This window comes from Lycium ferocissimum, chromosome 12 (genome assembly GCF_029784015.1).
Source record: "Lycium ferocissimum isolate CSIRO_LF1 chromosome 12, AGI_CSIRO_Lferr_CH_V1, whole genome shotgun sequence".
Lineage (NCBI taxonomy): Eukaryota > Viridiplantae > Streptophyta > Magnoliopsida > Solanales > Solanaceae > Lycium > Lycium ferocissimum.
The window spans coordinates 1,774,896-1,792,681 of record NC_081353.1 but is presented as its reverse complement, the minus strand read 5'-3'; the positions used below and the strand labels follow the sequence as shown (position 1 = coordinate 1,792,681).

Here is a 17,786-nt window from a genome sequence, read left to right as displayed (position 1 = left end):
TCATACTTGTAATCTTAAAATTACCTATTGAAGCTTTCTATTGGTTTGGCTCGGGACAGAGACGTTTCTTTCCAAAATCGGACCAAATTCACAGAGACGAATATCTTGATTTCTTACGCTACTTTCTTTCTTATTCACTAGTTTATATTGCTTATTATCGCGTATTACTTTACATGAATCACTAATCAAACCACATATCCTTTAAACCACGTATAAATTTACTTTTTACCATTTTAAGGGTAAACAATGCCCAATGAAATACTTTATTGATAGAAATAAATTGGAGAGACACATATCATTCTTTATGGCATCTAGCTAGAATCTTATTGTGCTTATATATGTAGGAAAATTTTCTATTGGGATGATGATGTCTACATGAATTATAAGGGTGTATTTATATATGCTAGGCTTAATTGGGTTAAGTGGACACATGGTCACTATCTTGTTTTGTTCCTACCGTTGTTGCTTTCGATTAATGGATGTTGTTTACTACTACATATCTTCTTGATTTTGCGAGATTCAAATTCGAGGACGGATTTCAAGAAGAGGGAATGATATCATCCACGGTGGCATACCCGATTAAAGATTGACGGACTTCAGTGGAAAATCAAGAAGATGCTTATCGTGAAAGAAGCGTCCAAAGGAGAGCCCAAAAGAACAAATTTTTGCATGCCAATAAAGGCCCAAAAGAAAGCCAAGGAGCTGCCACATGGAGCCCAAAGAGAAGCCAAACAAAAGAGCTTCAATTTGGCCCAAAGTGGGCTGAATAGTCATGCTCATATTTATTAGGAAATAAGTTTGATAATATTTTACATGCTTTCCTAGTTTAAAGTTTCCTAGTTTAAAAGTTTCCTAGTTAGGTTTTAGTATTTATTTATTTCCATAAAAGTAGATTTGAATCCCGTACTATTTGGGATAGGTTTCCCCTATATATTGGGGTGGATTTTTTTATGTTTTATCAGACTATTATTATTAATATAATTTGAGAGTGACTATGGATTTATCTTGCAACCTTACAAGAAGCATTCTTTAAGAGGTAAGATTAATTTTTAACTTGATATCTTTTGTTCTTATTCGTAAATTAAAGAAGTTAATTAGTCTTATACTAATTATTGTCTCTAGTTTCTTCGAAATAGGGTTCTATATCACTTTTTATAAGTTCTTCAATTGACTCTATTAGTATCGTTATTAGTCTTAATCCGCTAATTTGAATACTAAGATCAATTAGGGTACTTATCACTGAATCTTAAAATTTGGGGATTTTATTCTCGAATTTCGCCTATCTTTACATTCTTGTCTTTAATCTTCGTATTCTCGCTTCCGCATCATAATCTTGTTTTATTCAAGTATCCCGATTCTTATCATCAAGGCAGTTATGGAATCTGTATCTCTCTCTCTATATCTCTCTGAAAGTCTCTCTTCTCTCAATTCTTCTTCATCCTCGATTCTTACCCAAATTCCACCATTGCAGGGATAAATCAAGCTCAAGCTTCCATTATAAGCTTGGAGTTAGATAGATTCATGCATCGTAATCGTTGTACTATTGTAAACCTTCCAATTCAGTAATAAAATTCCCAATTCTGCCTAATTCTCTTCAATTCCACAATTTATTTTACAAGGATTATTACATCCCATGACGCTTTTCATGAAAAAAATACCAATTAAAGTGGAGCGGTTACAAGGGGCTGGATAAGCTATTCATCAAATGATGATGAGCAGAGAAATAAGTTGCTATTTCTTTGCAAAACTGTGCACCTGTAACCAAAGGATGTCTCTATCATTGTATGGAACTATACATTGCTTAAGGAAAAAACGCTCGGAATGAAATTGTGGAGAAGATATCTAGAGACATGCAGTACTGAGGAACCATGTTCGCGTGTGTGTATTGGCCATCTTAAAAGAAAAAATGAGCTTCCATGTCTGGACCACCACAACGCCTGAAGAGCTGGTTCTCAGCTGTCATTTGACACTCACCTGTGCAGGGGATTGAGATGAAGAGCTCCATATAAAAGATAGTTCATCCCTTTCTTTTGAGCTTGAGTACTGATTTCCTTATCTGGAGAAGAGGCAATTAATTTCCTTCCTTCATTCTTCAATTTGTACTTTCATGGCTTTATGGTCTTGAATTCAACAGATCTCAATCCATTCAATTCTGAGCTTTCAAAGTCTTGCAATCGTTTCTGTACCGATTTGGAAGCTTTCTGGTATGTGAACTTATTGGTTATGAAGCCCACTATAAAAATTCTGTGGCTGATTGCTTTTCCATAGACTATGTGAAACAGGAGCACCACAGCAATCACCTTCCATTTCCTAACTGAAAACAAACGTACTGAATCAGCTGGCTGGCCAATAAAGCCTGATAAAAGACGAACTGATTTCTAGTAGTATGAAGGGAGTCATTACTTCTGCCAGTTTAGTAAATAAAGAATTCCATAAAACCAGCAAGTATACATGCAGAAATACATAAAACTATGGTAACAGAAATCTATAAATGTGTTAACAATCATGTAGCAGTTAAACGGAAATAAAATATAAGTAGTTCCATTTTGCTGCATCAACTTTCAGACATGGACAAAGTACGTTTATTAAAGGGGAACACTATTGCAAGGCAACCAAATTTTAAGAGTCAACACGACAGAGAGTACAAATGAAAAAGTCTGGATACATGGCAGTAATTAAAGGAGTTCCAAAAGAATGAAGGAAAGTGAACTCAAAAGATCTCACCTATTATGACTGTACATGCCAGAAATTTCTAAATTTGATCTTCTATGTTGCAGACATTAGTGAAGCTTTAATCCTCTTTGGAACCACGATCCTCGAACTGCCTGGCGGATCTGGCTCTCATGTTTCTCTAGGAGTTCTTCAACTCTGTGTGTTTGACACTCAGCCATTAGCGGTCCAGAAAAATCGACTTTGTCCCCTTGATCCTCTACCTGTTTGAAGTCCAATTTAAAAATATTATAGTTTAAGTTCCATTCAAGTGTCGGTATAAAAATATTTACATAATCAGGTTACTATAAGGTAAATTACAAGTACATCTCTATATAAGTATTAATAATAACCTGGGAAAACCGGGGAAGTGGTAACTAACTTGCTATTACAAGTTAAATTACCCTCATAGCGTAAAACTCTTTGAACTATTCGTGCATATAACTTAAATCCAATATATAGTAAAAGCACATTTTATGCATCAAACGAACTGCTATAGCATTAAGTAACTCCACAGCTCTTGCAACTAGCCTATACAAGGTATTATTCCAGCTCAGATAAATATATAAGGTTAATGTATCCTAAGCCACTCATCAAATAAGAATCAGAAGAGGTGACTCAGAGATGTAACATCCTAAAACCTAAAATTCTGATAATATTGCTGATCACTAATCAAAATATTCTTAATAATGCTCTACAACTAATGCTACATAATATTCTACACTAAATGTAGAATATCCCTAATTATATTTCATTTCATATATCTAAAGTATCTCTTACATAGTTACCATATTGAGAATACCTTAATGTAGATCCTACAAGATATTCTACAATCTGTCTATCATGCTAACAGTCATAACATTTCAAAGAAAGCTCCAGTAATAAAGTAATGGAGTCCTCTATTTTGCGCTAACATGCAAAAGAGAAGGGACAAGGTGCTTAAATCAGATTCTTGACAAAAGTTTTGGACAAACCAAACTGATTCTGTTGATAGATGTTAATCATCACAATGTCAATGAAAGCACCAGGGATAAAGCAATGTAATCCTTTATTTTGAGCAAAATCATAAAAAGAAAAGGGCGCTAAGATTCTTGAGAAAAGTTTTGGACTAACCAAATTGATTCTCTTGATAGCTGTCTCCTCTTTAAGATATAGTGCCAGCGACAGTTCTTGTGAGTGGTAGCCATCAGAAGCATCAAAGGAATCTGGATGCTCTAATTGGCTCCAACGTCTATGAATTGCATGCTTGATGGGTTCAGCGGTATCATGGCCTATAGAATTGGTCTGACTTGCACTGGTAAGTTCATAGTTATGTTGTATTTTTGGCTCCATGTTATTTTCCAAATGCAATGCAAGTGAAGGTTCAAAAATAAGGCTTCTCGCACTAGATCTCCTTCGTGATCTTACTGATGAATCATCAAACCTTCTTTTTGCCCATGCAAAGCCACTTGATCCTGAAATTTGAAGTGGACCTGAAAAGGGGACATCACCTTGAGATGCATTCTTGACATGGGAAGTCTCTACCATCACATCAACTGGTGGCTTACGTCGCTCAAGACTTGTAATGCTATCTCTTTCTTCTTTTTGAGCAGTTACAGTATTGCTGTCACTTTTATGACCACCTTTATTTTGGATGGGTAAATTCTGCAGAAAGGAAGATTTAGTTTCATCTCCATAATGTAGGGACTAAAAGAAAAAAACACTCATGTATTAAAAGGAAAAAGTTACAAAAAACAACATGCAGTTGTAGGAATTAATTAAAAAGTGAAAGGCTGAGAGGAAACGGTTGGACCTCTTCTGGTGCCAGTTTACTGAGTGCATTCTGTTTTCTGGTTAACTTTCTTGTCAAGTCTGGTCCGCGGGCTCTTCCACTTGGCTTCTTCCTGAAAATCATCAGAATCATAATTCAGATCTGTGCAAAGCTCCTAAAAACTGTATCAACTGCATGAGCTCGTGTCAACGCCAAGGAGCAAGATAGTAACCTCAATCATTTATCAAGTGGTGTAATTTTAGTCAAACAGTTTTATTCCCTCCCGAGTAAGTTGCATGTTTTTGGTTGGGTGAGACAGAGCAGAACAAGCTAATTGGATGAGTGGAAGTCAAGATGTCTCGGTAAGCAAGAATTCAACATGTAAGTGCCAGCTCCAAATTCCTAGTCTTTTTTAAACTTGTTAAGCAAGAACTTCATTCCATAGTCACCATTTTTTAGAGTATAATTAAGGTTAATTTTTTTTCCATTACTTATCCTCGAATCATAGTCTAGTTCAGCCATAGATGACTTGAAACTTTTCTTGGACCAAACTCAAGCAGGGTGAGTCAATTACAGATGTGAATTGTATCAATAGTTCTGCTTGTGCTGAATTAATAACTTGATTTGACGCAATCAAACCGTAGGAATGATAAATCAAAAGGATGCTTGCAGCTTCTCCCTTTATTTCATGTTAGTTTTGGTTCGGGGAGGACAGAGTAGAGCACTCTTATCTAATCACATGATTTTCCTTAAATCTAAATCCAATTGTGTAAACTATTAAGACAAAAGCTTCTTCTAACATAATATGACCTAAATTCTCACCTTATTGCATCTTCACGGTGTTTAGCATCAATCTCTTTGCTTGGTGGGTACTTTGGTAGGCTTGAAGGATCACAAGCATGAGGCTTTGTCTTGAAGTACTACACAGATCAATTGAAAAAGTATTAGCAATCTTGAAATTTACGTGGTATCATTATGGTTCTTAGATGAATATAACATGACGAAGTATAAAAACTCACTTGAATTGAAGATTTAGGCTTAAACACACAGTAGACAGACACAACCGTAATAAAGAAAAAGCACATTGAAGGCATAAGAGATTGTATCTTTTTCATTGTGCTATATACGCTATCTCAGATTAAGGTGGCAGTGTGACAACATGGAACTAACAACAAGTAACACAATAGTTTGTGGATCATTACCTCAGATACAAGGGCAGAAGAAGCAGTTCCACGTTTGTGTGGCTCAACAGAAAGAAGAATATCTATGAGTGAAACTGCACTTTCTGGTAGATCTTTAAAGGTGTTCCAAAGACAATTCTCATAAGGATGCTGTGGTTTAAATACAGTCGTGTGAGGGAGTTTAGATTTCTTCCAGTAATCATCTGCTGGAGATCCACGAAGTTTAAAAATTTTATGCAGCTGTTCAACCTGAAATGCATTATCAAGTATGAAGATAAGGAGAGAATTTTGAAGGCATGAAGAGTAAAGTTCTGATGTTGCAGGTTAGCAGCCGAGCACTTTATCATCCTCTATTCTCACAAGAGAGAAGTAACTTGAATAAAGAATTATTTTCCACCATCAGGAAGCCATTAAGTGTTGAAGGGACCTCATAATTAAAGAAAGTACCTCGGTTCTCCCCTGAAGGATTGGTTTACCAGTAAGAATTTCTGCAAACACACATCCAATACTCCAGAGATCCACAGAAGCTCCATAATCTGTTGAGCCCAACAAAAGCTCAGGAGGACGATACCATAAAGTGACAACTCGACTGGTCAGTGGTTGCTTCTGTCCAAGGTTAGAGAAGTTCGCCAATCCAAAGTCTGCAACCTTCAGAACTCCCTCATTATTAACCAGAAGATTTGCACCTTTGATATCCCGATGCATTATACCTCGAGAATGACAATGGTCAAGTCCAGATAATAACTGTTTCATTAAGCATTTAACCTGCAACAGGAGTAGAATTTAATTAGCACAAAGATAGTGATATGCGCTCATCAGGTGCAAGAGAGAGAAAAAAAGACGCAATAGCTGTTGGAAATTTGGGGAGGAGGAGCATCAAATTCTTTTGAAGACAAGTGGAGGAATATATTCATCTTTACTTCTCCCAACTTGGCTTACAAAATATGGCTACACTACATATGTATTCAAGGGTTATTCTTCTAATGTGTACTTAGTCTAGTATATAGCATAATCTAATTCTAGAATTTCCTTTCCCGAATACATGTACACAACTAGTTATCATCAGAATATGTAATTAGCATGTTGCTAAACATTTTCTTAGTTTGCCTTGGAAGTATTCAGTAGACTGATCTCATTAAAGGAGAAAAAAGCTGCAAGGTGTGTTAAATATGAGAAGATATCAAACCTGTGATTCACTGAACTTGACTTCAGGACATGACAGGAGTCCTGAAATATCATGTTCCATGTACTCAAACACTAGATATACACTAGAAGATAATCTGGAGGTAATTATCCCCTCTAACTTCATTATATTGGGATGGTCAAGCCTGCGAAGAATCATAATTTCTCGTGCCATAAATCTAACACTTTCTGGCTCAAAATTATCAAATCGCACTTTCTTCATTGCAACTGTCCTGCCACTTTCTAAATCACGAGCTCTGAATACGCTGCTATATGTACCCTGACCTATCTGTTATAGTTATCAAAACACATAACACAAAAAATTCATCAGTGAGAAAGTTCAATATTATGAATTGCAAGAAAGTTGACAGTGTAGGAATAGCATGGTAGCTGTCTGCAGATGACCAGCGAACATCAACTCCTTTCATAGACTATATTTGTAACCTATGTTGCTCGGGGCTCTCCAAAAAATTTGCCGCACCCGTGTCGGTTTCTCCAAAAATGCACTACTTTCGGAGAATCCCACACGCATCCGCCTACATTTCTGAATAGTCCGAGCAACATAGTTTGTAACTAGTGAATAAATTTACAGTTCATTGATGTCTCCAAGAATTATAGAGGTGCTTTGATAGTTTGAATTGCTTTACATGATTATTCCTGACAAAACATCTTGGATTCCAGTACAGCTTCTTGTATCAAGGCAAAAGGATTCAAGAAAAATGCACTTGAATATTGTATGCTGTTGTTAAAAGATAGCAAAACTAGAATAGAAAGCACTAATAGTAAACAGAAAGAATATGAACCCAACAAAATTATAGAATTCATGGCACATAATTCAGGCAATTACAAATTACAACAACATATTTCGGACAAGCTTATTGACTCCCTCCACAACCCCACCCCCCCCACCCCCACCCCCACCCCTCCAAAAAAAAAATGAAAAAAAAAGTCTCTGCTACTCTAACACAATACTGACTTAATTGTGACTTGCAATGGAAAGAGATATTTCTCAGGCTTTACCTGATTTGAAACAACTATACAGAAAGGTTAAACTTTATCTTTACAATCCGCAGAAAACACTACAAGTTTCCACTTCTCTTCCAGGTAATAATTTTCAACCAGCTAGGACAACGCAGTAACTCACATCTCTCATTCATCTCCTTCTGTTCCTAGTTTCAATGCCTCTTCTCCCCTGGCCCCCGACCACCCAAAAATAAAAAAATCCCAAAATAAGAAGTGACTAAATGCAAGGATTAAAGAGCTAAAAGAAAAAACTATCAGATATCTCTAAGCCACCTAGGTTGCAACGCATAAAGAAGCAGACTACTACTATTACATCTAAGCAATGCAGTATAGAAGGTGTTAATGTCATCATAGGAAGATTCTTTTTAATATTGGCGGTGTCTGGGCCAACTTACTATTCCAGCACCTATCTGCTAGTATCTCTCACCAGTAGTGGCCCAAGAATTGGACAGGAAGAAATCACCTAAACTTTTTTTTCCTCATAGCTAGAAATATTATAGAGTAGTTTCTAAACTAACCTTTTCTAATTTCTGAAAAGACTCAGGTTTGAGTGGCAACCAGCCATGAATAGATTCACTTGCAAATGTAGTAAGCCATGCTGGCCAACCTGCAGCCACTTGCTCTCCTCCCACATACTTCTGCAAGTTCCCTAGCTTGAAACTCGCTGACTCACTACCACAACCATTGGAACTTGCCTTTCCTAATTCACCCAACTCATCATTTCCTCTCTTCTTCAAATCAAATTCAGGCACCAATGCATCATTCTTACTGTCGTCATTTTCTCTTAGAGTACCTGAATATTGATCACATGCAGGTGTTATGGACACGAACTGCTTTGAGGCCACACAGCCCATCAAGGACAAGTATACATTAACACTATTAGAAAGTCACTATTTTCCGACCGAAAAATGTTTAGTGACTATTCCCACAGGAATCAGTGAGAAAAGAAAAAAATAGTAGTGTTTTCACACGGAAAAATTAGGAAATTTTTTAGCATTTCAATGGAAACCTGTTTCCCACCGTGCGTTTTCTAAGTGAGGTGGTTCGGTGAGAATGAGGTAGAAAAATAACAAATTTCCCACTAATTCACGGCGCGAAAAATCTCTTTTTCTAGTAGTGTAATGACCCCTACACCATCAAACAGAGGCCAATATAGCTATTTGCAGCAAATTCAGCAATATTTCCACTTGAACCATTTGCAAAAAGGAATATGTGTGTGTGTATAAATATGTTACACTGACTCTCGCTGGAAAACAAGACCGACCCAGATGACATCTAACTGAATCTTTACGTGGGTCAAGTTTACTTCTGAAGTAGCATTGCAAATTCTCGAGACCATTGAAATATTATTTTAAAGTCTCAAAAATCAGTCCATAGTGACTTCCTCTCTCTCTCTCTAGCTTAATATTTTCCTGCGTTAATTGCGGAAGGTGGACAAGGGAAAACCAGAGCTTAAAAGGGGTTAACAATCACTGATGGACCGAAAATAACGGAGTAAAGGAAATTATAGACTTTTCAACAGTCATAGTATGAATGACTTGCTAATATACTGTTTCTAACTTCTTTTTTTAGGCTAATGGGCAATGAATCTAGCAGGGTAAGGGAAAAAAAAAAAGCTACTTCTTCCGTCCCAATTTATGCAGCATCATTTGACAAGACATGGAGATTAAGAAAAAATGGAAGATTTTTGAAATTTTTGATTCAAAACAAACCTTATATATTTATATGGCTGAAGTTAAATTGTTTCTAAATATAAAAAAAATGATATTCTTTTTGGGACAAACTCAAAAAGAAAGTGTGCCAAATGAATTGTGATTTAGGAGTAAGAGAAACAAAGAATAAAGATTGCAGTCTTTTCCGAGCAACAACTCTTGACTTGTCTCAGCATTTACTGCTGAAATTTAAAATTCTCCTAATGTTTGGATTTTGTTGTTTTCTCCGCTAAATATTTTAGAACTGAGATAGAGATTGATCAGAATACTCCGTGGAAAAGAAAAAGGGATAACAATATCCAAGAAAGTGCCGACCAAATGAAGTATGTGGTGGAGAAAGTAGATTTGTTTATAAATTTGTGTTTTGGTTTAACAATTCGTCATTTGAAATTTACTAACGTAACTAACTTAGTTTTGCACCGGGTAGAATCATTAAGGAGCGCAAAGCACTCCTACAAAAAATTCTTATTTCAAATTGAGTTAATAATCAAAAACACACTTAAACTATCATTTTTTATGAGTTTCATATCTCAACTATCTATTTTCCATTTACCTCTCTAAACTGTCACTCTCTTTGCATTAAAACACCTCCGATGTTGACTTGACCTCCACGCGCCTATTATCGATTGATTTCAAAATTTAGCCCACTCAACAGTAATAGTTTAGATAGATAAAGGGAACAACGAATAGTTAGAGTATGAAACTCGAGAAAAATCAATAATTTAAATGTGTTTTGGACCATTAAACTTTTAGAATTTTAACATAACTCAATTTTACACTGGGTAAGTTCATTACGAAGGGTAAAGTACTTGTATCGAAAAGTATTTTTTCTCTCAGGACTCGGTTGAAATCTCTCTGTTTAGGGTAAATGAACTGCAAGTGTTTCACAACGTTTAAATCTGCAAGTAATATGTTTATAAATACAGTTCGGTTCAAGTTTCTCTAATAGTAGTGGTCTCAATGGAATGACTTGAGGTGAGGGGTCCCCCACGTCCCAATCTTGTTTATTTAAGTGCACTAGGCATGGGGGTGGGACAAAAATGAAGTCAAGACAAGGGAGACGAAATTGCTTAATAAAGAAAGAAAAAGCAAAAGTGGAAAGAGCGAAGACCGCCAACTCCTATCCCGAAGATGTATGTAATGAGGGGAACAAACAATGGCAATAGCTTTTTCTTTGCATGCTACTAGCTAGTGTTTTGAGTTCAACTTTTTCCACTTCTACTACCCTTTACAGAACTAGTATATATTAGTGGATTGGTCACTCCAATTTTTTCTTTGTTAGCGAATATTCTATTCTTAACCTTGTAATCTCCTTTATCTTTTTGTTTTCTTTCCTTGGGGAAAAAAATTGCTCGTATCAGTTGGTAATTCTGTAGTTAACGTAGTTCTGAAATTCATATATTTAGGCTATGATGAACAATGTGGTCACATAGACCGTTTTCAGTTTGTCATATGTATTTATATATTCGAATTCACTTCGAGTACACTAACCTCACTTCTCTTATTTGTCTGTTCCATAAGGATAATAAAACAACTCGATGTGTTTGCATTCTAAGAAATAAAAAGCCTTGCCTTTTTCGTCTTCATAATCCATAGTTCCAAAAATAATCTTAATCTTCTCATATATAGGATAGGGTGTTTTGTATGACGGAAAATATTTTATTGCTAAACAAGTGGCGGGTTTCTTATTTATTTTTTTAGTGTTTGGTAAGGAAGCAAAAGAAAATATTATTCCAAAAGTATTTGTATGTAATCTATAGCAAAACACTATGGGTGGGATGGGGTGGGGAGTGGGGGTTAGGGGTGGCGGGGGTGGGATGGTCAAGGAGCGGGGGTTGGGGGCCGTTGAGTAGATGGGGAGGAGATAATAAATTTGGAATGTCACTTATGAAATTTATTTTCCTAGAAAAAATATTTTTCAAAATTTTTGACCAACCAAATATAAAAAAATTAAAAAAGATTTTCTGAAAAGAAAACTCCTCGATATCATACACACCCATATTATATCTCTCTTTTGTAAATGAAAAGCTAAAATAGCAATTGCACTCATTTGGAGAGCATGCTTCTACTCCATTTGGAATAGGATGATTACTGTCCAAGAAAAAGAAAAAAAAACATTTGAGTGGAGTGCCACAACCTAATGAAAACTTTGGTCTGGTTGTACTTTGGCAATTACTCATGGATAAATACTTACATGTCTTATTATTTACATCAAATAATATAATTTAATTTTAACAGTTAAAAATAAAGAGAAACTTCTTATCACTTAACAATAACAGGGAAGGGAAGGACCTACATTAGCATTGGCCATAAGTGGTGGAGCCAGAAAAATATAAACAAGTAAATACATGAAGAAGTTAATGGCGTTAAACATCTACTATATACATGGAAAAAAAATTAATCTTATATATACAGTGTAATTTTCTACCGAAGGAGGTTCAGACCGAGCCCCGTATCCCGCTAATTCGGAACTGCATATTTTATATAGCAAATACAAAGCTGTGAGCACCCAGAGGGACTAGAAGGTCTATGGGTGCATTGGTTGGGATCCTGCTTGCAATGTCTCACAGGATCGATTTAGTCGTAATTTATTTTTAAATCCTTTCAGTGACTCTTTCATTTCTCTCCTCTTTTGTTTTCCTTTCACATTTACTTTTTACTGATTCCTTTGTTTTTTCAGCTTTCCCCTTTCTTTTTCATCTTCTATTCTTTGAAAAAAATTATTGTTCTTTTCTATGTAAGATTATTTCGTTCTATTGTCATCCCCACAAAGGCAGAAGGCATAAACTCTATCGCAATAACGCCACAAATGAAAAACTTAAAAATTGTCTTATCTTGTTATCTTGTCAAGCCTCTTCTATACTAGCGTCGAAAAAAAAATTGAAATTTCAGACCCAAAATGAGATTATAAAGTAATTCTTAAGTTTGATTTATGTGCCGAGTTTAAATTTTAAGAATCAAATAGTTTAATTTTAACAGTGAGTTTGGGCATAGAATCTTTATATCTTTGAAAATTTACATAATTAAAAACTATATAAAAAGTACTATAAATTGCAGTACTTGACTATTCAAAATATTTAAAGAAAATATGAAAAAATAATGATTTTTTTAATTAAAAAATTTCTTTTCCTTTCCAGAAATGCATGTGAGGCAATAATATTTCTTTTCTTTTTTCTTTATCTAATATATTTTCTAAATTTGAGTTATAATAATATTATAACTATGATATAGCTCCAAATATATTAGCATTTGCTAAATTTAAATACTTAAATCATGTCTCGGTGCAACGACGTATATATCTAATAATTTGTTTCTTCTCATTTTTATTTTCTTTAAGAATCGATTTTGAAATTTATTTTCTATCGATTTATTTTTTATTTTAAAATTTATGTTCTATTGGATAAGTGTGTTACATCATTAAACCTTTATATATTCAAAATAATTTTTTCTAATAAAATTTAGATCAAGAGAAATTCAATGGCAATTTTAGAATTACTAAGAAAATATGATCGACGCTCTGCCAGTACCAAATGAGTTCTCCAAATTATTATTATTACCATTTTAGATTATCTTTGTGCATAGCTATTTCTATTGGATGCCATCATCACCATGCACAACTTTTCAAGTATTTTTAAAGGGCTCAAATTATATGTACCATATTGGACGTAGCAACCCAAGTAAAAAAGAAATAACGTAGGGGCAAAAATAAGACATAGAAAAAAATCATGGTACATACCTCACCAGGGCCATGTATTACCAAAAAGGGTTTGAAATTATCTTGATTTATTGAAAACATACTTTGGTATATGAAGTAATAAATAACAAATATAAGGGCAAATATTTGAAGTAGCAAATCCTTTTTAGTTGGCAAGTTAACTAAATGGTTACAATGTAACCAAGTTCTACAAAACTCTTTGGATTGTATCTTATATATAGTAGTAATTTGTTGGAACTTCCGTTCGATTTTCAATGAACTTAAAATCTAGTGTCTACCACGATCACTATGCATGATAATTAAGTAATAAATGTATTTATGAAAAAATGCTTGTTGTGTATTTATTGATTTGTTGCGATTAAATCATTATCCATTTACCAAGTCAGTTTTCTTTTGCGTAGTCTACACTACTTTATTAATCTACTTAACATATCATGACAAAATTCCAAAAGTGACCATTGACTTCCGAATTTCATGCTGGTCTATCTAATTTTTCTCGTCAAAGATTGGTTTTCTTGTGCTATGTCTACTTTAGTATTTTATGCAATATGTTGGAACAACTCTTGAAGCACTCTTCAAATTGCTACTTTCTTACACATATAATTAGCTCCTTACACGCCATTAGGGAATTAGTTTAATGATCCAACTTTGGTAGACAGTACATAAACATGTGGGGAGGAGGCCTGTGGATTTATAGATTAATGTGAAATTGAAAACTTTTATTGTTCACAATTAGGACAATTTATGTAGAGGATGACTGATTAGCTACCAACTTCACATATTTGGCATTTATAAATGAAAAAAAGCCATTGCCTGGATGAAAGCAGGCGAAGTCCATTTGTCTGAAATGTTAGGCGATCCCAAGTTTAGACTTTCAAAAGAGGCCAACCAACCCAATAACAATGTGCTTGGCCAGATTCACATGTTCTTTTTTGGTATCATCATCTAGTATTTCGTTGGGCCAAATCAGCTCATAGATACTATTAACTTGGTGTGATATTGTCCGCTTTAGCTTAAGCCTACACATTTTTTTTTTCAAAAGGTCTCACATCATTAAAAGATGCTACACCTTATATATGTAGTTTTCCAATCTTTTCAACGACTAATGCAGGACTTTGTTGGCAGACCCAACATATTCCGTATCCAGTGACCCAATTAATCCAGACTCACATCGTCGAAAAGGAGTAATAGATCACAGGACGTAATAGCACAAGTATAGGTTTAAAAGGTAATACTCGTCCCAAAAAGATTGTCTTACTTTTCTTATTAGTTTGTCAAAAAAATATTGACACATTTCTATATTTAAAAATAATTTAACTTTATGAGATGATTTATAACCACACAAATATTTAAGGCTTGTTTTGTACCATACATTTCAAAAGTCTTCTTTTATTTCTTAAATTCCTTGCAAGTCAAAATAAAATAATCTTTTTGGGACGGAGGGAGTAGTAATAAACATTGTTGCTCTTTAAGGGTGAAGTTTTGACTAGATAACAAATCCTGCGCTTAAAGCAACTTTTGAAACATAATTATGAATGATTAGAGTCCCAGTGGACAAGGATTAACAATCCCACAGTATGCTGATGACTGCATTGGTAAGAGCGATTGACCACAAAAACATTTCTCCCTAATCAACGAATGAAATAATAATAATAGGTCAAATGCCTCGTTCACTACAAGAAAAAAGTAGTAGAATGTCACTTAGAAATCCGCCCGTGTCTATGAACATTTAAAAAGTACTTAATGTTGTCATTGATTATTAAATGAATGAGAATGCAAAGCAAAAATCATATTCATTTTCTGAAATTAATTGTACAACATGAGAATGCAAAGTAAATTTTACCGTATTCATTCTCTCTATTTGATTTTGCAGATGAGAATGAAAAATAAAAAAATTGCCACATTCATTCTCTTGTGGTAAAATTAAGCTAAAAGAGTAACAATAGTAAAGGATGAAAACAATGGAAATAGAGAGACAAGAGAAATTTTTTATTCATCCAAATGTGTTCAAGTATACAACTATTACATACAACTCAACTATATATAGGAATACATTAAGAACACCAAAGGGTGTTTCATAAACATGGGTAGTACCTATTTGGGGGTTATAGAAATAAAGTGTGGGAGCAGTGGTCATAAAGTAATGGGGGGTTACTTCTACAAAAGTTATGAACATGAAGTAGTAGGAGTTATATGTAGAGGAGTAATAGACATCCACACATTAATATTTTCATAACACTTCCCCTTGAATATCTATTGTTAGATAATATGTCTCGTTAAAACCTTACTAGGAAAAACCCAGTGGATGAAAAAAAAAAGAAGGAAAAACCCAGTGGGAATATGTCTCGTTAAAACCTTACTAGGAAAAACCCAGTGGATGAAAAAAAAAAAGAAGGAAAAACCCAGTGGGAAAAATCCTAGTGAAGGAAAAAGAGTACACATATCTTGTAATATGCATTATTTCTTTGCCTCGTTACAAACCTTGCTAGGAAAACCCAGTGGGACAAAACCTCGACTAAGGAAAAAAGAGTGCAGCGCTCCCCCTAATAATAACATCATTTGATATTTCGAAGACGACACATTCAAATCTTGTATATCAGCTTCTCAAATGTTGAGGTTGACCATGCTGTCGTTAACAAATCTGCTAAATTGTCACTTGAATTTCTTGAATATCTTTTCACCATTCCTTTGAAGATCATGTGTGAAAATAACTTTCAACCAGACATGTTTTATTCTATTCCACCTTCAACTTATCAATTCTTGTAGATGATGCCTACCAATGATCTTATATACCAGCTTTCCAAGTGTTGATATTGGTCATGTCTTTGTGACCAACTCACATCCACAAAGATGTTACATCCTTGAGCTCATCCCGATATCAATATGTCATTTGCTTGCTTCACGGTCATTGTTATCTTTGCATGATTTGCGTAAATAGCAAATAATTGACTTTTAGCAGAACAATATAAATATGGCAGCACCCATATGCAAATAAATAACTTGCGTGCCATCGATTGTTACATAAAGCATATAATCTTCCTGCATTTGCATGACCAACAAACCCTTGACGATATGGTTAGAAATAATAAATCTAAACCAATATTTGATTTTACTTGAGTATCTCCACGTAGACGTAAAATTATATCTTGCCAACACATTAATAAAAACATTATCTCATGAATTATAAGAGCAAGAAATATAGGTGCACCAATTACACAAATACATGGTACTTTCTGTCCATTTTCGTGAGATCGAAATTGATCTTTCTTAATGTTAAGCGATGTAACGGACGCTCGGGGGTACTCAATGGAATCGCTTTTTTAAAACCTTTTAAATCCTTCAAGGATTTTCATATAAACTTCATTGTCTAACTAGACATGACAACAATTCATTATACGCATTCAAATTTTTCATGTATTGCCAGACTGATAAGAAACCTCATTGCATCCACCACAGGAGAACTTATCTCCATACAATAATGCTAGGATTTTCGCAAAAAACCTTTATAACACAAGGCACAAGCCGTACTTTATATCTTATGACTTTATTTTTCATTTTACTCTTCGCACAATACTTTATTTGCACCCCCATTGACATTATATCTTGAGGTCCTTGGACTATAGATCCAAAATATCACTTTTTCAAGTGAAACAAAATATACTTGAATTGCGTGTTTATTTGGCCAATCATTTATATGTCCACTCTTTCACCATCTTGATCATTTGCTCCTGTCCTTCTTCAAGGAGTTTTATCTTTGGAACCGATCGGTCTATCGCCATAGACTCTATGTTACACCTCGAAAAAAATTTCATTGATGCACAGTGAATAGACTAACGAAGAGTACGAAGTATACGTTGTTTCAATAAGTAAAGAGTGACATTTGATGACCTTAAGTAAGATTTCAAAGACATTCGATGTTAGGAAAGAAAGTTAAGAGAAGGCAATGTATACGATAAGTATCGGAAAGGATTCGCGAGTAACGAGTTAGTAATGATTTAATGATGCTTTGGAGAGGAGTTATTGTCACGACCCAGCCCCGTGGGCCGTGACTGGTGCCCTAACTGGACACCCACACGTACCTACCTGTCAGACTAGGCGAATCAGCCGGCTAATTCCATTTAAACATACATAAATTCGTACGTATATACGATACTTAACAAACATACATATGCATATATACATACCGAAACCCGTACGTGTCGTTAGTGGCTATCATAAAGCGTACGTAGTCGCAACTCGAGCATACGTACACGACCCGACAACCCGCAAACCCCGCGAGGTACATGTCTACGGGCCTCTAACATGCTAGAACGAGAATCGAGAAGACGGGACGGGGCCCCGCCGTGCCCAAATGATCATATATACGAACAAACGGACAACGAAGGTATATACCAAAAGTATCGGCTCGGATCAAGGGCTCTCCAAGCAATGAGAACCGATAACCTAAGCGGCGGCGTACGTCGCGCGTCGTGGTAGGCAAAACCCCAGCGGGAAACGAAGGGGAAACCCAAAAA

General features: G+C 35.1%; 1 protein-coding gene across 2 annotated transcripts; it reads right to left on the bottom strand.

Annotated features, from left to right (window-relative positions):
- Positions 1-1,714: 1,714 nt before the first annotated feature.
- Positions 1,715-9,422, bottom strand: LOC132039650 (protein IMPAIRED IN BABA-INDUCED STERILITY 1-like). Of its 2 annotated transcripts, XM_059430152.1 has the most exons (10): positions 8,364-9,422; positions 6,827-7,111; positions 6,088-6,405; positions 5,662-5,889; positions 5,282-5,379; positions 4,502-4,592; positions 4,257-4,353; positions 3,823-4,181; positions 2,725-2,933; positions 1,715-2,314 (listed from the first exon to the last, which is right to left on the bottom strand). In XM_059430152.1, the coding sequence occupies exons 1-9, from the start codon at positions 8,697-8,699 to the stop codon at positions 2,781-2,783; spliced, it is 1,965 nt and encodes a 654-aa protein (XP_059286135.1). In that variant the 5' UTR covers positions 8,700-9,422; the 3' UTR covers positions 1,715-2,314; positions 2,725-2,780. The 2 variants fall into 2 exon arrangements, with proteins under 2 accessions (XP_059286135.1, XP_059286134.1); XM_059430151.1 differs by having other exon boundaries at positions 3,823-4,353; positions 8,364-9,420.
- Positions 9,423-17,786: the final 8,364 nt, after the last annotated feature.